This window comes from Colossoma macropomum, unplaced genomic scaffold, assembly GCF_904425465.1.
Source record: "Colossoma macropomum unplaced genomic scaffold, Colossoma_macropomum, whole genome shotgun sequence".
Classification (NCBI taxonomy): domain Eukaryota; kingdom Metazoa; phylum Chordata; class Actinopteri; order Characiformes; family Serrasalmidae; genus Colossoma; species Colossoma macropomum.
Genome location: NW_023494794.1, coordinates 8,909,022 through 8,928,178, shown reverse-complemented (window position 1 = coordinate 8,928,178; position 19,157 = coordinate 8,909,022). Strand labels below are relative to the sequence as shown.

The window sequence follows — 19,157 nt, the reverse complement described above, 5'->3', positions numbered from 1 at the left end:
TGTGGATATCAGTACTTAAAGAACACTGAACTGCATATTTTATTACAAATAGAGCTTAATTAGACCTCTTTAATTGGACTTAATATCACTGGGCTTCATTCACCGACCATTCTTAAGAAGAAATTTCTTCTTAAAACCCTCTTATGCAGTTTTCACAAAGATTTTAACATTGTGTTTTCTGATTTGTTTTTAGGTAAAAACCGACTCTACACACATTTAAGAACACAAAGGTGTGAACAGTTCTGTGGTTTAAGAACACGTCATGAATCTGATAGACTTTTTCGAAGAACCTCTCAAGAACAAAGAATAAAACGTAGGAAGACTGATGAATGAGGCCCATTGTGTTCATTGTTTGATAGGATTTTTCTTAAATTTGGCCCTTTTGGTAAATTTTTTCTGTTTTAACTTATCAAACATCTGGAAAACAAAATATCCTGATGCATATTATCGGTCATGGAAATGCCTTTATGTATTCTGATATTTTTACTATTTTGTTCACCTCTAGTTAGTAGGGACAGCGTTCAGCCTCACGCTTCCTAATGCTTGCCGTTTAAGGACCATCCTTGCTCCAAGAACTGACACCAATCTTCCTGTTTTTTCTTAAAATTTGTTCTTGAGGTTCTAAGAAAAAGTCTACGTCAGATTCATGACATGTTCCACAGAACTGTTCTCACCTTTGTGTTCTTAAGTGTGTGTAGAGTCGGTTTTTACTGATGAATGTTAGAATCTTGGTAAAAACTGCTTAAGAGGGTTTTAAGAAGAAATTTCTTCTTAAGAATGGTCGGTGAATGAGGCCCAGTGATATTAAGTCCAATTAAAGAGGGCTAATTAAGCTCCATTTGTAATAAAATGTGCAGTTCAGTGTTCTTTAAGTACTGATATCCACAATATGGTCAATAAAGCATACTGTGACAAAGTATCACAATTACGATAAAACAGTCATATTGCCCACCCCTAGTACCATCTACCATTTGTTAATAGCAGAATTAAAACTAGTGGACTCATCATGAACCACGAGTGGTTATTTCACAGAAATGTAGCTGATGAAGATGCTGTCATTCATACAGAACCACAAACGCTCACCTGGATCACACTGATTGTGTTTATTTAAACAGAAACCTTATCACATTTCTTTTGTTCCAGATATTTCAACGTGATATACAGGGCAGAACAAAAAACATCTTAAGATTGTAAATAAGAATAGACAAAGTGTAAATTAAAAAGTTGAACACTGTTTGTACAAAAACACAGTTATCTTTCTTTAAGGGGGAGTTTTATCTGCTGTCCACCTCGGAGGACTCGCTGTGTGCTAGTGGGCTTAGTTGTGAGGGTCAAATGTCAGCTAAATGTCAGTTTAGGTTGCTTGTGGGCTCAGTTTGCGTTCTGTGCAGTGGAGAAGCACAGTTTAAGGGTGTACGGGTACGGCCCACCTAGAAAAGAAAGCGGGGGATATTAATAAAAACAAAGCAAAAATAATTCCAGCATTTTTTTTTTTAAAAACATCAGCATAAAATCTAATATTAGGATTCAAACACTATTTTAAATGCTCTTTTCTAGAGCAGTCAAAATTGTTCACAGTGGTGGTGATAGGAACCAGACGTCTGAAGAGTTTAATGCCTCTAAAAGCTCCCTCACACAAACAGACCACATAAAATGGTGTCAAACGTGTCCTGTTGTCTCAGACATTGTCTTATGGTAGTTTTGAGGTCAGATGTTGGCTTAAAACACATTTTTCATATTGGAGAGGTATATAAAATGCATCATAACACAAAAAGTACCCAACAAAAGTTTTTTTTTTTTTGGTCATACTTTACCACTATTTTACCACTTTCAATCATATATTAAGAAAAATAAGAAATCTTATTTTTTAAAATTTAGCACCATCAACATTCCATATAAGAACTCAGAAAATGTGTATTTTCACTGGTGGTTTTGAATGGAAAGTAAGTGTTGGAAACATGGTGAGCCCTGGTTTCTATCACCACCACCGTACAGAAGTTCTGTATGTTTCTCTCCAATGAAATGTTTTACATCAAACCACTCTGAATGACTTACTTGGGTTTTTCATCTGGTAGTGGTTCATCATAGAGAGAGCTTCCATAGCATCATTCACCGTCTCCCATTCCAACAGTCCAGATGCACTCCTCTCACCTACAGACCCGCCAACATATAGACACATTTATTTATAACACCGTCCAGTTATCATCAGTTACAAACCTGTGACAGACGAGAGCCACTCAGGAAAGAAATCTACAGAGCCACCACTGACAATTTCGGTACTCATTTCATTCAGTACTCATTTTTCTAATTTCAAACGGGCAGAAAAGCCAGACAATAACACTAAGAAAAAACGGATAGAACCAGGTTTCTGAGGCTCCATCTCTGACTGTAAAACACATAGAAGAACATGCGTCATGCAAATCGACAGTTCATCGAGAAACAACGCAACTCAGATACTTACTCTTTCCTGTGAAAAGCTTGACGTTGGTGGGAGGCTTCAGTCCAAGCTCATCACAGATCTGCAGAGAAAGAACGAAAAGTTGCAAAAGGATTCCACACAAGTTATTCAGTAACTATATGGAAAAACAATTAGGCTAAAGACAGAAGTGAGTAATACAAATCCTGCCCCTTTAGTGGGTCTTGAGTGGTGTATAAAAACTAGACTACAGCAAAAAGGACGAGAGTTTGTTGTGTACCTGGTTGAAAATCTCGGCAGAGCTGTCCGGCTGGCCGTTGAAGAAGTGCAACACGTTGCTGGGCCGCTGGATGCGGTTCTTGGCCGCCTGCTCAGGGGAGGTGAAGCGGTTGTTCCGGCTGCCATGGAAATCCTTGAAGCTGCTGCTGCCGTCCTCAAGCTGGTATGACTGGCCCGGGATGATAGCCTGCTGCTTCGACACACTACATACAGAAGATCAACAAATAAACTGATAAGCAATGAAACGCTGCATGGTTCATTACTGTACAGCCAAGTCCATTTTACTGTTTGGCGTATAATCAGTCCATTCTCAAAATAATTAGTAGATAACTTCATTACTGATACAATGACAGCCCTAGTTTTCACTGATTTGCATGTACCAGATGTTGAGTTTCTGGTTGAACAGCATGGTGTGGTTGAGGTGAGAGATGGCTCTCTCTACCGCATAACAGTCTCCCATCTCCACCATCGCAGCACCTGGTTTGCTCTTCATGAACTTCACCTGCAGAAACAATCCCACAACTTGCTTATAGAGGTTCCCTGTTGGCCTCAAAGGTAAACCACACATTTGAAGACAACATAAAGAAAAGATTATGACAACATAAGAAGTCAATCAAGACTTACCCTCTCTACGTTGCCATAGAGACAAAAAATATTGAAGATCCGGTCAGCGTTGATCTTGTAGGGGTCGAGGCCATACACCATAATAACAGGAGAGTCTGCCTGAGAGGCGTATTCTGGCGGAGGGCCGTGTCCGTACTGCGGACCCCCATAGCGGGGCCCCCCACGGCCCCGGCCCATAGGTGGGCCCATACGCCGTCCCTCATAGTGAGGGGGAGGGGGGCCGTACGTGTCATCATAGTGACTGTAGCCACTCTGAGGTCCCCCTGGAAGTGCAGGAGAGAAGGTTAAAGGAACAGTTCACTGTGCAAAGACATGAATGTTGATGCAAATAAGAAATAAACACTTGCTAGGATTATTGAGATTCAACTACAGTTCTTTAGGAAATGAAAGAGTAACTATTAATAGAAAATAAATAAACAGATGACTTTGGCCAAAAGATATATAAATAAAAAAAATAAATAATAGCCTCAGGGTCAGACATGATCTCGTAACAATACACGTCGTGGGACAACTCAAAGTTTTCACAAAAAGAGGATTTGCCCCCTTTAAAACGTGCCCCCAAATTCTTTTCCCCAATAACACAAAACAAGCCAGCTCCCAAAACATCATCAGATAAGAGGTAGTGTTTATTTTTTACAACATGTAATGTGTTCTCCACACGCAACACACATCTACATGCTTAACTGGAGTTTTCAGGGGACTTTGTCATGTTGACTTGTGTTACATCCAAGTGCTAGCAGGCTTTTTGTTGTTCAAACCATGTTAAAAAGTGCACCACTGCCCCCTGCTGGGAGCTTCATTTACTGGTTCAAACTCAAGTATGTTCAAACCGTAATTGTATATTTCATACCAAGTATGTTTTTTCTTTATTTTGGATCTGTAAAATGCAGAAAATTTACCTTGACTCACATTTGCCAGTAAAAATCAGACTCTGTGTGAACAGGCCTAAGTAAGTCTATACTGGTGAGCGCCTTCATGAGGTGCTGGATTTTAAAGTCATCCATGTTCCTAACCTAAAGGCCTACAAACACCAAGAATGATTTCTTCCTGCCAAAAAAAAAAAAACAATACAATGCTTTTATAAATGTAGTGGGTCTGATTAACATCTAAGATCTACAGGAAGACTGAAGAACTGAAGTGGACTCTTGTGGCATTGAATTAATAATAATAATAATAATAATAATAATAATAATAATATCTATAATATCTATAAATGATCTATACTCTTTCTATAATCTTTTAAACACCTAAAGACTGCACAAATCAACAAAAAAGGACCAGACAGACCGGTCCAGAGAAAATGTGTCAGGCTCTGAAAATGAACACATGCATATTAATTCTGTCTTACACAAAGTCAGAAACTCTGAAGCTGCATGAAATTTTTTAAATACAATGATAAAAAAGGCTACAACTATCATAGCTGCACTTGCACAAATGAGCTTCTTGCTTGTCATAGCTTTGCTCTGCGGTGAGCAAGATGAGCTGTTCTGCCGTCGTCATCTGTTTGCACTGCAACCAACACGAGCTTCGAGCATTTAGCCTGATTAACACGTCTGTACAAAGGTAACCACACTGCTGATTGAAAACTTGATGCAGTGTTGCAGTTTCTGACTCGATGAGCAAGACGGCATTAATATGCATGTGTTCACTTTCAAAATCTATAAAATTATAATCAAATCTAATGTTTCAAAATGAATGCAGTCGAATTGTCACCCTCAAACTGACACATCTCTACACCAAGTATTACACAGAGAAGATCTTGCTATTCTAAAAGAGCCACTTCATTTGCCTATTCAGTTAAAATTAGGCTAGGAAGCTGCATTTTGTACATGCATGTTAAAATGACAGTGTCGGAGTATTTCATGGAGGATTGCTCAGCCCAATAATTTAGGCCTAAATGAAACCATCCAACACGAACATTTCCATCGGACCACCCCAACACAGCAAACGGCTAAACAAAGCATTACTTTCTGAAACGTGGCTGACAGTAGTGGCTGACGTGCTGTGACCATATGCTGCAGATGCAGTTTCACTGTAGGGGTTTGAGAGTGGTGCAAGTGTATGTGTGACTAACCATATTCTGGCGGGTGGTCCCCAAGCAGGGCTGGCTGCCTCTGGCGCTTGTTCGGGTTAGCATTGGGGTCTAACAGAGAGAACACACAGAGGTCAACGCCACATCGGCAGAGCCAATCAGCTTCAAGGGCAGCACACAGGAACCAGATCCACAGACTAAAGGCAGCGGTGTGGTGCAATTGTGACTGGCATGCAGGAGAGCCTACGACTTGCATTAGCTGTAAACATTACACAGTGATGGGGGCAACATATGTACATACGGCATATTCAGAATAGCACTTAGAATGAGCAGACTGAGGCTACAAAACTAGAGCAATGGATGAAGGTTTAAGCTAATTAACTATACTGACATTCATTGAACCTGTCTCACATTTACATAATCTATTTGGGACACCTGAACACACACGCCCACACACACACACACACAAACACACCTTGAGAATTGTTCCAATTGCCGTCTGAATCAGCATCTGTACAGACACAGGTATACACACACATCAGACACGCGGAAAAAAGCAAAAAAAAAAAAAAGTCTAAATAAAAACTTTTCGCAAATGTTAGTGTCTAATGTCCAGAATGTAGCATTTACTAGTTAATTAACCATATATAGATATTTTAATATAGCATCTTGAATTTGAAGAACAAGTGGTGACACTATTTTAAGCTCTGCTTCTTAACAAGTAATTAACCATAAGCAAGCAATCAATAATGGCCAGGTAAACAAAAACATAGCTTGCAAACAAGCTTAGAAATGTGTTAGTGACAAGTTCATAAGGTCTTCTGTAAATGTGACTGACAGCTTAATAAAGGAATATGATCAAATAAAGACATTACATGCATGCTCAAAACTGAAAACTTACAATTTAAGTCAGTCAAATCTCAGCTTCTTTACAAACTGTATATTCCTATTTATTAGGGTATTATTAATTGCTTGCTAATAGTTTAGTAATCAATAGGAAGCAGACCTTAAAATGAACTGTCAGAAAGAAAACCTTGGCTCCAGTCTATGTAGAGCCAAGCTAAGCAGCCAGTTAAGACCGCCAACAGCATTAATATTTTAAGAATAGGCAATCAATACAAAATACACATCTGCAGTATTGTTGTTTAAAGAACAGTGCAAATATTCTCCAAACCCAACCCAGGTGTGAGGAACATTAATGGCAGGGTTTGTAATACATGCCCAGCCAATAACATAATATCAGAGTGGAGCAAACGGCACTGAATTCAGGGCGGAAAAGAGGTTAACAAATGGTTTCAATACTATTCTATACCTTTTAGACATGCCCTTGCCAAGTCATCAAAGTCTGCATTCTAAACCTGATTTTTTGTTGAAATAAATCTGTACTTTTATGCTAGAATAACAAGTGTCTAAACTATGCTAGTCTAAAAACCTTTTCGCGGCCTGTATTTTCAGGGCAAACACTCCGCTAGCCTGATAAGGACAAGAAATTTACAGTTTTTCTGGACTTGCAATGAGATCATGGATCGATTTTCTACATTTCAGAAAATTCTTGTAAGCCCAGCGCCCATTCAGTAAATTTCTAGCCAAAATATCTTCAAGTGTACTGGTAATTCCACCAGTTACCATTTCTGGTGTAGCCACTGAATCAGAGAACTGATTAAATCAGTCAAGTGAACCTGAATCCTTTAAGGCCGCAGTCACACCGGCCTGTCACTTTGGTATGTTCTTCGCCGGGTTAGAGCAAAGATAGAATGGGGGGAGATAAAAAAAAATAAATAATGGATAATTAATAGAGAGTACAGGCTGTCCTGCTGCAAATTTTAGGAGGGAACACATTGTTTGGTAAATGTTTGGCAGTTAAATACTGAAATTTAAACAGTGAAATTAACTGCTGCCACAGGTAAACTTCTTTTTCATGTTCCCACATTCTTGGCAAATGAATTAAATTTCCTTTGCCTCCCTTGGAAAATTTTTTCTTGCTTTCAATGTGACTGCAGCCTAAGGGTCACGGGCCACAGAGCTATGAGGAATCCCTGACATTTACGCATCTGAATTATAGCTTCTCAATAAAATAAAGCAAAAATCCCAACGTTGCTTACCACATACTCTTCTGAAGTGGACTAGCCATCCTTATCTGAGTGTAATTTGCTTTTAGTAGCAACGTTAGCACTTTTACCCCAAAATCTTTCTTTGGAGAGGAAAATAAACGAGAATCAATCAGTGCACCTTCTAGTAGGTAGAAACATAAATTGTCTTTATTTAAGGTATTAAGGCCAGAGGGGAAAGGCCTTTTTAGTAGAGGGCAAGCACAGCTGACCAAGACAACCCAAAACGCCAGCCTGCATTGCATCGCAAGCCGAACCCACAAAGGGCTGAAAGGCTCACACTGGCCGAGCAGCCCGTACAAAAGTCATCACAACTGAGACATTTGAACGGCGGCACTTACTTACAGTGGGTAGAATCGAGAGAATCCAAGGCGTAACCGCTTGACCGAGAGAGAGGCTTTGCCCGCAACCCTTTCCTTCCCAACCCCAAGGTTTGATTTCCAGCCAACAATCATTCTCCTTTGTCTTTTAGTTATTCGTCCAAGTGCTTTGAGGCTGGGTGGGTTTCCAGGCACAAACGGAGCTTACCGTTCTGAAGAAGAGGGGCTGCAGACACAGCGCCGATTTTTGAGGACAGACGCCGCTGCAGCAGTCAAGCTAATCCAAACCTGCGTCACACGGAAGGCGTAACAGCAGTGAGAACACGAAACGTCGCGTTCAGAATGAAACAGAGTTAACAAACAGAGGAAGAGGAGGAGGGATGGAGGAAGGAAAGAAAGAGAGACAAAAGCACCTGAGTCCACAAAGAGAGAGAGGTCTTAGGGAGGGATGACGAGGTTCTAGCTACGTGTTTCGGTGCTTGTGTCTCCACGGTAACCCCCAGTGATCCTTTCCATGTGCTGTAATGTAGTGTTGGCCGCAGTGGTGTCCCCGTGATGGTCTGGTGAATTTCACTACTGTGATGGTGGACGTGAGGCTTGATGTGTTCTTGTGTTCTCATGACGATGTTCGAGGTTCGGGACGTGGCGACTGGACACTTGGTATGTCTGTGCTGTTAGTTCTACGTGAGAGGCCATGACCATAGAGCTACGGTGTGAAATCTTTGCTTCTATGTTGACGTGACGGGGCAATCTTGGCAATGGTGAGCACTGAACCTCGACTTGTTGTCAAGGTAATATCTGCTTGATATGTAGTCGTGACGATGCCTGTTCGTGGTGTTTAATCTGCAGCAATCTTGAGGTGACGTGCAGTGACGACCGTGGCTTGGTGTGCTGTCCTGGAAGTATCTGTTTGGCATGTTGTGAAGAAACGTCTAGAAACGTCTACTTGGTGTGTCTTGGCTTGGTGTGTTGGCATGGTAATGTGACCTCAGCATGTCGTGGCAACCTCTGTTCATGGTGTTGTAGAAGTCCTGCATGGCAGTGTCTGCTCAGAAATGTTCTGTCATGTTCTCATCAGAGTAGAGCAGCGATAGCAAAAAGGTAGCCCACGCACCCAAGAAACAAGACATTAGCAGAGAACAGGAAAAACAATGTATGATCCTCCCATATCCTCTGACAACCTGAGTGTCTTTGCATGGCATGTCTGACAGGCTGATTGGCTGGCTTGTGGTGAGGTGAAGGAAAAGTCTTCTGTGATTGGCTGTAATGTATTATCCAAAGAGATAAGACCATCCCCCAAAATATGATGCTAAATCAGTGAGACAGAGGGTAGTCGTCTTGAGGAAAAAGACGCTAGCGAAGAATGTCAGCTGTAGTGAGGTGTTTGTTCCATGTGATCTGACTTTGTATTTTTTGGAAAATGGACGTCATTGCAGAGTTTACGATGTGGGGTCGGTGTGCCTCCTTTTGACCGCTCCATGTTGTCTGTGGAGTAGCATTTGACGGAAATGTTCGGTGTATGTCTGTATGAAGAACGTACACTTGGAGAGTGCAAAAACTGCTTGAGAATGTGTCTGAGGAGTAAAGGTGATGACAGGGTCCTTTCGGTGTATGTCTTGCTGAATAAAGAACAAACTATATAAAAATGCTAAAATATATTTATTAGCTGGGACGTTCCATCTTCGGTACCGGTAATAGGGCTGCACAATTAGGACTAGATTAGCATATCGCTGTTGTCGGAAGAAAACCTTGTATCTCCAAAATGGTAACTTTACAGGAGAAGGAAAAAACCTACTTTACTTTTAATGTAAGTCAATGGAACCAGACTAACCATTGCACTGTTTGTTCCAAGACCTTTCCCTGACTAAGGCTGGGCCTAATCTTCGCAATGTTTGTTCTAAGAATAGTCCTAATCACCAGGCCCCTGACTGCGACTGGTCCTAATGACTTTATTTTTCTAAGATAGTCTTCTGATCATAAATGGTCTTAAAGACTGCTGTATTTTCTAAGACCTTCCCCTGACTCGTCCTACTCACTGTGCAGTTTGTTCCAAGACCATCTCCTGACTGGGACTGGTTCTAATCTCTGCGTTGTTTGTTCTAAGAACAGTCCTAAGCACCACACCATTTGTTCTAAGACGTTCCCCTGCAACTGGTCCTAATGACTGCTGTATTTTCTAAGACCTTCTTCTGACCGTGACTGGTCCTAATCACTGTATCATTTGTTCCAAGACCTTTTACACACTTATTTTCCCTGAAATTACTACTCATACACTGGCCTTTTGGTGTTTAGAGTGTGTATTTGCCCAGTTTGTCTATGGAGCACTCAAGGGTTTGAGATGGATGCCAAAGTTGGGAGTCCTAAGGTCAAAAATCACAACTGCAGTTAACTCATTCCTAACAGTGCAGCCCTAGCTCAGACAAAGAGAAACCTCATCAGATCAAACTGAGCTTAAAACAGTGGTTTCACCATCACCCTGGATGTAGTCAATCAGCCAAGACATGCTTTGTGTGAAGTCTGCTTATTTAGCTTTTCACTGAACCTGCATGGTATGCAGTTCAAGTGCTAACAGTGACTATAAGATTCCATTATTAACTAGCTAGCCTTGCAACTCTGGTATAAAACTAACAAAGCAAACTACAGATACTAAACATATCTTGGCTTAATGACTACACTTGGGTTACGTTTGGCCAAACCCTTGAATTAAGCTGATGTCTGGGATAACGTATGATCTGTACACACTGGTACAGGAAGTTTCAGTGAGAGAAGCAATGAATCTCTGTTTATATGACCAGAATATACAACATCTCCCTTAACTAATGGTCACCAACCTCCTCCTGAAGATCTACTTTACTGAGTTTAGTTCCAACCTGCATCTAAAATGCTGCATCCTTTTTGCCACTAATGTATCTGAGGTAGCAAATCAGGTGTGACCGATTGTGGTTGGGACGCCACCCTGTACGAAGGCAGATCTCCAGGACCAGGGATGGTGACTGCTGTTCTAAATGTATAAACTAAAAAGCTACTCTATTCTTCCTTTTGTGATTACAGCAAACAGAGTAGAAGCTAATCTGGGAGCCAATGCCACAATGAATCATTTTTGCAAATGTGTTTGTCACAAAATGGGAAAAAGACTACAAGAATAGCTCTTCTACTCTGAGATGCTTTATGGATAGAAGACCAGAACACCACTACAGTAGGAATTCCAATTTTTTCAAAATTTCTGCATAATTCATTTCGTCGTTCAGAGTGGTGTGATGGGAAACAGTCCATTACTGAGAAACTTTTAGATGTCTTCAGTCTGTAACTAGGAACTAGGGGTTCGCTGTCTACACAGCAAATTTTACTTACCATCCTAAACAATCAGTGTGTTTCTTTTGGGGAAGGTTTTGCCCTATAATCGCTTGCGTGTACCTTTCTACCATGAATGGATTTTTACAAAAATTGTTTTGGGCCAAAACCCTCACAAAACTATTGTAAAACAATGCATCAGATGGTAAACCTTTCATGTATGTAACACCAGTGAAGTAACATTCAGAGTCAATTCCAACAATTCTGTAGTTTCTCTAGTACAGAGCACTTCACATCCATCCACTCTGAACAGCTTTATGTTTATGTTAACCATTTAATTACATCAATAGCCTGAAACATTTTTTTTTTTAAACTAGGCCTAATCCTTACATTTGTGACCACTCTTTCCCCAGTGCAGGTCTACTGAGTATCTTCATCTATAAATGGTACCATTACAACGTAAAGAATATTGCACTGCAAAATGCCAAACCTAATAAAAATTAGCAGGGACCAGTTCAGGATAGCATCAAGATATGTGGGCCCTGTTAGCTTTTACTTGTTCTGCATATTGGCATTTTAAGATTAAGTATTCCTGATAATCAAATAATGAACATATATATAAAACTCTCCACCATGTGCGCTGTAGGTGCAGGGCCATGCTGAGTGACAGTGACCGTGACAGTGTGCAGGTCAACGCTGCGCTGCTTCACGAGTGAGCCGAGTGCACGAGTGCGACACATGCTTGTGTGTTTTGGCACGAAAAAGGTGACATGCGACTCAGTGGTGAAAAACACCTATAAGAGGGGAAGATGTAGGTGTGCGTATGTATGTGTACCATTTGAACCTCACCACTCTGTGTCTTGTGAGAAGGTCTGTCACGGCCTGCTTTAAAACGAATGTGTGTGCGTACATGTGTTTTGCTATGAGGAAAAAAGTTGCGTCGCTGAAGTGACAAGCCTGTGGAGCTTCACCGCTAAGGAAACTCAAGAATTCCACAGGATTCCCACAGCAGGAGGCAAGTCCAGGTAAAAATCCCCAAAACCTGATCAAGAAGAAAGGATGTTTGTGTGTGCGTGTTTCTGTGGGAGTGAATGTAAGTTACCTTGGCCGCTCAGAGTAGGATTAGTGTAGTCCCAAGTGTCCTGGTCATTCTTGAACACATTGAGACGAGTTGGCTGGAGGAGGAAGGCAGGAAAACATGGAGTTAACATTTCAGACAGGAACGTGTCGGGGCATATTCCAACATTCCTCTCCCTCTGGCTCAAAGAAAAACAAAGTCTAATAAGAGGACTTGGGGGTGCAGCACTTACTTTAATGTAAATGCTGCCTCATTTAAGGTGGAACAGCATTCAAATAAAAAGCTAATTTCAGCTTCATTTAACGTCTCATATCATTTTTCTTATATGTGCATCACATATACCCAATTTGGAAAACATTACTGTCATTAGCGCTGTGGTACCAGCTGGTCCATGGCTTGTTATAGATAGGAGTAGTGTTCTCCACACCATGTGTGCCACAATACATAGTTGCATTACCAAAATAGAATACAGGATAGAATACAAGAATACAGACACTTCTAGTCTTTAGCATTGACTGCCGAGACTTTGCACTTGTTTTTAGCTCTTAGTATACCTAAATTATGTCTCATTTCCAACCTATTTTGAGGCCCTTTCTATTTTGCATTTATTTATGTAAAGCCCTTGAAATTGCCTTTGTATTTAAAATGTGCTACATAAATAAAAATTTGCATTGTAAAAAATTAAGCAAGTAAAATAAGAGTTACAAGGTTTTAGTATGACAAATGTTCTGTAGAAACCCTGCACTGTACAGTTTAACATTCTCCTGTTCGCTTATCTTTAATCATCAAACATTTCAGAGGCTGACGTGTGCTAAACAGGAACAACACTAAGCTGTTCAGGATGGGGCCCTCGAGAAAGCTGGTTACTAACCTTAGCATACTCGATTTTGAGAGTGCAGCAACCAGAATAGATGTCGGCTCCATTCAGTGATGCTTTTGCTCTTTGAGCACTCTGGACGGAGTCAAACGTAGGCAGGAGTCAAGGACATTACAGACCAAAAGACAGACCAACATACAGACAAGTAACAGCCATTTTCACACAATGTCGCTGGACAGCTCAACACACTTGGGGGAGAAAGACAACTGCTAATTCTGTTTCGTCAGGAGCCCTAAATACGCACTGCAGGCTGATCGTTAGCAGGACAAATGTCAAGTCATTATTTCTTGCAAGTTTGAAGGCTGACCTTTGCTCCTGAGTGGTCAGTCGCTCTTTTACGCTATCCTTTATGGTCAGAATATGACAAACACTGGCCAAACAGTGGAGCATTTCACAAATCTGTGATGGGAGAGTGAGAGAAAGTTTCTGGTGAGCTGTTTTTTGCCAGCTGGAATGCTGCAATATTTTTGTAATAGTCATAATTTAAGAAAGAAAAGATTATTTTTAGCTGTCTGGTGACGAGCGCTCGGCTATCTGGTTACAAATGCTAAACTGTTTAGTTTCTCAATAACATCAGCTTAATGCGAACAGCAAACATTAGCTGGCTCAGTACGGCAGTGATAGATCACACCGCCTTAATGCCATCACTCCTACCACATCCATGTCAGAGCATATCACAGTACTGAAACACCAGCTAGCAGACGACTGGATTTCTCTATTCTATCGTAGTAGTTTATGGGGTGTAAGAACCACAATACCTGACGCTCGCTGTGTAAACCTTTAACTGCAGTGTGATTCTCTCGCACAAGACAGAGTCCTCTTTTCAGGTACGTTTAAACTGAAATCTGTGCTTTTTTTCGCTAAATGTAAAAGTGCGAGAACATTTCTTATATTTCTATCGAGGACAGTTATATCGGGATGATCATCGTTATCGTTTTATAGCCCAGCTCTACTGTAGGGTTACTTAAATGCGTGTTCATGGCCTACAAATCACCTCATTACAATAATAAGATGGCTAAAGCTTAATCATGTGAAGTAGCCTAGAGGATAGATTTACTGTAGCTATGTTTTGTCTTTCGTTGTTTATGGATAACTGCTGTAATCTCAACATAAAAATCTTTAAAGCCTGTGTCCATGTTTTGTGAGGCAAGCTGTTCCACGTGTGAAAGAATGCATCGTGATTATCAGTGTAACAAGCAAAATAACGAGTAAGGAAGAATAAGATGCACCTCAGGCTGCTACAGAATATTCTAAAGCAAAATAACACTGAGCTGATTCAGGACATTGATTAACATTACACATTAATAGCAAACAGAGACAAAACTAATTACTTTTGTGCATCTTAAAGCCATGGACTGAGTGTTTTCAGACATGTGAAATCGTTAAATTATTGGTGACTGACAATACAATAGTGAGTTGGATCTAACCTACGGCTGCCTCTCTCAGGAGCTCCCATATGTCCTATTTGTATCTGCCATGAGACCATCAGCAAAGCGCGTATTATATCTATATTACTATTATTATTATTATGCCGCCTCACATTCTGGTGTTTTCAATTAGAAAAAACAGTTAGAGTTCATAACTGGCTGAGGGTTTATGCGAGCAGATGAAGCAGCGTTTGTTTGTGAAGGATATTCAACCATGGCCTGCACTCCGTTCTTCCTGAAGATCACGATCCTCTGCACAGGGCCGCAGTTATTGCAGATGGTGTACAGCACGTCCTGCAGAAAGGAAGTGACACGGCAGTGAGCTCTGATCATCAAACGCTCTTTGCACAACAGCTGGCAGCACTGCGTTGCCACAGCGACCACCTGCACTTCTTCTTTCAGTCGAGGTGCAAGAAAAAGAGGACAGTGACTAACATGCTGCTATGATGATGGTACGATGATTATGCACGATTTACAAAAGGGAAAAAAAGACAGTTAAGAAAGAAACACTGCAAAAAAAATACACTAAAGCCTTCATGAGAATTTTGGGGGGAAAAAATATTTAAAATTAGAATTTGCCTTAATTTAATTAATTAATCAGCAGGTCTTAGTTAGTAAAATAATAATGCATATTTTTAAATGCTTATATGGTAAGAAGCAGTTCAATTTATATGCATTTTTTCCTAGATAGGATTTTATTTTCTTAATGAAATAACATTAAAAGTAGTAGAAGGCCAGAAATGCTGTAGTTCATTTAACTCCAGGCCTTTTTTAACTTGATTTTTAGATTTTTATTAGATTTATTTGCTTTTTTAAATTGATTTGTTATTTATTCATATAATTACTGATTTAATTTGTTAATCCTCGCTGACTGCTAGCAGAGAAAAGCACCATGTCTGAAGAAGTGTTACCGTGGTGATCGGGTAGATGGGGTTCATGATGGTGAACAGCAGGATGTTGTTGACGCTGGGTGCGTCGCTCGAGTCTCCAGGCCGTGAGATCTTCTGGCTGGTGGAGTAGTTGATGTAGCAGGGTCGCCCGGCGATGTACACCTGGTTATCATTGGCGTACGTCACTGCGTTACACGAGCCACTCATGTCCTCGTACTCCACCAGAGCCTGACGCTTGTTCGGCATCAGCACCACGTAGCTACAACCGCAAACACACAGACATGTCTGACTGCAGCCAATACACTTTGGGTAGGTATGTAGCTCCACCTATGATGTTTAGACAGGTTTATGTATCAAAAACAGCCAGAACTCATTTGTACATGATCGTTTTCCAGCTGTTTGTATAACTGTGTCTCTTTGACATATATTTGAATATTCTCTGTTCTGATTGGCTGCTCCGTGTTGCATCTCGACTAAAAAGCAGTCCAGGCTGACACTTCTTATAACTTCAACACGATTGGGCGGGGCTAAACTGCTGCAGTACGAATATTAGTATATAAACACTGTCCATACTGGGGAGCGCATGGCATGTTTCGAAACATTTCAGCAATGTTTATATACTACAATAATCTTTATTAAACACCTATTAGCCAAAACATGGCCTTTGCCCTACCTAGATTTTGGAAAATCCATGAGACTCAATAAATTAGAACTACAACACCTTTAGAGATGTTTGAAACAAAAGAGAAAATATACAGAGCTCGCATTAAGAACTAAGTAGCCTTAACTTGAAAGCAAAGGCATGTTGAGGGGTTTTTCATGCAAAGACAGCCCTGTCAAATATCTTTGACAAACTGAAAAGAGCAGGACCCACACACAATATTTCCATTATTGAGAATAAAAAGCAGCTCAAACAAATATGCTAACGATGAAAGAAAGCTAGTAACCATGCTGTGCATCAGAAACTGGGAAATACTCATTTTTGACATGAAAATTTCACTCTAATCGCCAACAAAGTGCTCACTTCCTTTCACTGTTAGCAACATTAGTATTTCTGACTATTCACTAAAACGTGCTTTACCTGATGGTCCCAAACTCCCGCAGCGCCTCCACCAGGTCAGATTCGGTGATGCCGTCAATCAGCCCCCTGACGTGCACCACCAGAGAAGGCAGTGTCTTATGGGGGTCAACATACCCCTCCTAAACACACACAAACAGATATTCAGTCAAAGTAGACTGCATCCTTACAAAAAAAGCTCTACAGTATCAGTAGGGATTGCAGATGTTATGAGAATCATATTACTACTGGTAGATAATTAGATTTAAAAATTAGCGGGATCAGACGGATGTTTAGATCTGACCGATATCTGACGATACATATAGGTACATATAGATACTGGGCTGCTACACTAAACGTCCACATTTTATTCATTTGTAACCCCACAGATATAAATATTATATTTCTCTAAAATGTTAGTCCACCTAGATGTAAAAATTTCCACACTTCGCAAATTTTACGGCAGGCATTCCTGAAAAATATCAAATATCAATGTTAGCCAACAACTCCCATATCAGTGCATCTCTACAGCACCGTATAACACCATAGTCTAAAATCTTTCCACCTGTGTAAAACACTTCATTAATCATGTTCTGAAATAACACAACAATCCACCTATCTATAGTACTCGAGTGCAGTATACTACAGTATCGGTACTCATTTACTTCAAGATTTACTTGAAGATTCCCGCCCACAGCGTCCAAACACAATTTTACTCTATCCTTTTTTTTTGTCCACTTATACAGTTTGTGTGGCTTTATGTATCGAGAACAGTCATAATTCGTTTTTTAGACGGCCGTCATCCAAACTCTTCATCCTCTAGAATTAAACAGGCTGTTTTTGTTCACGTGCCTTTAAAACTGATAAGTTAATGAGATCTATTATGACTGGCTGGTTGGTACCGTGCTCCTTTAAAAAGCAGCTAAACCGCTTTCAGCTAAACAGATGGAAATATGTAAATGTGTTGGATCTTGTGGCATCACAGAAATAAATTCAAAACGGTTTAGTTTCATATGGCACCTTTCAACAGCACCTTTTGGAAATCTAGCAACGTTTACGCAATAATATTTAATATTTGAAAAGAAAAAAAAAAGGAAATTTGGTTGTCCATAAAGGCCATTTAAGCGCTGAAAGACACATTTGCACAATTAAACAAACACAGATAATTATTAAAATCTAATACACAGAAAGTGAATGATTCAAAGTCACATTTTAACAGACCCACTTATGTTAATGTAACCTGAAATAATTTCCTCTAATATCAAGCAACTAAAGAGGACAGATGCACTAATTCAACCACTTCAGTCTCTCAAATACAGAAACTTAATATCTAAAGGGGTAAACAGTGCAGTCACCAACGTCACCGCTTCAAAATGAGGACAATCTGAATAAACTGCAGTTTTGCCTCAACACGAAGCCTCTTGTTCGCATTTTCCGTTCCACCTTAAATGGTGCAGCAGTAGCTCACCTTCTGGCGCCTGCAGCTACAGAAAGTAACGAGAGTTGCACCATTTAAGGTGGAACGAAAAATTCTAATAGAAAGCTGGCGAATAGTAAGTCAGCATAATCGCGTTTCCCCGGTCGGCTGGCACTGAATTAATACCGTTTTCACACCCGGGACAAACACACTTTAAACCGAACACAAACAAAAACGGAGCCGTGATTAAGCGAATGTGCAGCACGGCTGTGTGTGGACAGAACAACACGAAGCTCGAGTCAGTTTCTTACTCGAATTTTTCCCCGTTCCACCTTAAATGGTGCAGCAGCACTGCTGAATTTTCTAATTCGAGTTCCCCCGTTCCCGCCTTAAACCGTACAGCGGCAACAACAGCCAAATTTTCTTACTCAAATCGTCCCGTCCCGTTCATTAAGTGGTGCACCGGTCATAACCGCCGCACCATTTAAGGTGGAACGGGAAAAATCTAAGCTAACAAAAAACCCATTGTCTGAACAACGGCCACTGATTAGCAACGGACACCGAAGCTAGCGAGGCTAACGAACCGGCTGAGGCTAATAAAAGAAGAAAAAACGCATCTTGGTTCAAATACATAAAAGAAAAGAACAGAAAAATTACAAAAGCAACCAAACTAAAAGGAGGAGCTGAAGACGGAGCGCTGCGCCCTCATTAGCTTACAACACCGGAGATGAAGAAACCGACAGCCATGCTAACCGCTCAGCCTCGGTCAGAGGGCTGAGCTCCACCGCGCGGCTTTTTTCGGACTCGAAATGCTGAAAAGGGAAGAAGTCAGAGCTCCTATCCGAAGCCTGAGTGTACCGTCGCCGTACCGTCGCCATGCCGTCGCTGTCTGTTTTCTGTCTTTTTGTCGCTCTGCCGCCCTCGCTGTAGTAGCGCCCCGCCGCTGCAGCCATGTTGTCCCCAGTGAAGCGTTTAAAATGGAATACGGCAACTCGGAGGAGCCGAACAGCGCGAGACAAAACAGGCGGGGGCGTTCGAACAGGGAGGGGCTTGTGCGCTCAGTCACCGCCCACTCCAAAGCCACGCCCGCTTCGAGAGTTTCTTGGCATAACGTGTTAACCACACACACACCGATCAGGCACAACATCATGACCACCTCCTCGTTTCTGCGCTCATTGTCCATTTTATCAGCTCCACTTACTATATAGGAGCACTTTGTAGTTCTACAGTTACAGACTGTAGTCCATCTGTTTCTCTGCATACTTTGTTAGCCCCCTTTTACCCTGTTCTTCAGTGGTCAGGACCCCATGGACCCTCACAGAGCAGGTACTATTTGGGTGG

General features: G+C 41.0%; 1 protein-coding gene across 2 annotated transcripts; it reads right to left on the bottom strand.

Moving 5' to 3' along the window:
• Positions 1 to 1,192: 1,192 nt before the first annotated feature.
• Positions 1,193 to 18,803, bottom strand: hnrnpl (heterogeneous nuclear ribonucleoprotein L). 2 transcript variants are annotated; one of them, XM_036580089.1, is made up of 14 exons: positions 18,686 to 18,803; positions 16,424 to 16,542; positions 15,364 to 15,601; positions 14,661 to 14,746; positions 13,020 to 13,116; positions 12,173 to 12,245; positions 5,827 to 5,862; positions 5,394 to 5,462; positions 3,320 to 3,582; positions 3,076 to 3,197; positions 2,697 to 2,898; positions 2,462 to 2,519; positions 2,056 to 2,163; positions 1,193 to 1,430 (listed from the first exon to the last, which is right to left on the bottom strand). In XM_036580089.1, the coding sequence occupies exons 1-14, from the start codon at positions 18,767 to 18,769 to the stop codon at positions 1,372 to 1,374; spliced, it is 1,614 nt and encodes a 537-aa protein (XP_036435982.1). In that variant the 5' UTR covers positions 18,770 to 18,803; the 3' UTR covers positions 1,193 to 1,371. The 2 variants fall into 2 exon arrangements, with proteins under 2 accessions (XP_036435982.1, XP_036435983.1); XM_036580090.1 differs by having other exon boundaries at positions 2,056 to 2,151.
• Positions 18,804 to 19,157: the final 354 nt, after the last annotated feature.

What these genes read in the sequence shown, in the direction of transcription:
- hnrnpl (XM_036580089.1), bottom strand. Translation starts at nt 18,769, where the DNA reads ATGGCTGCAGCGGCGGGGCGCTACTACAGCGAGGGCGGCAGAGCGACA. An exon ending in GGACCACCCGCCAGAATATG is followed by an intron (nt 3,583 to 5,393) that starts GTTAGTCACACA and finishes CTGCACTTCCAG; the next exon opens with GGGGACCTCAGAGTGGCTAC. An exon ending in CAAGCTTTTCACAGGAAAGA is followed by an intron (nt 2,164 to 2,461) that starts GTAAGTATCTGA and finishes GTCTATATGTTG; the next exon opens with GCGGGTCTGTAGGTGAGAGG.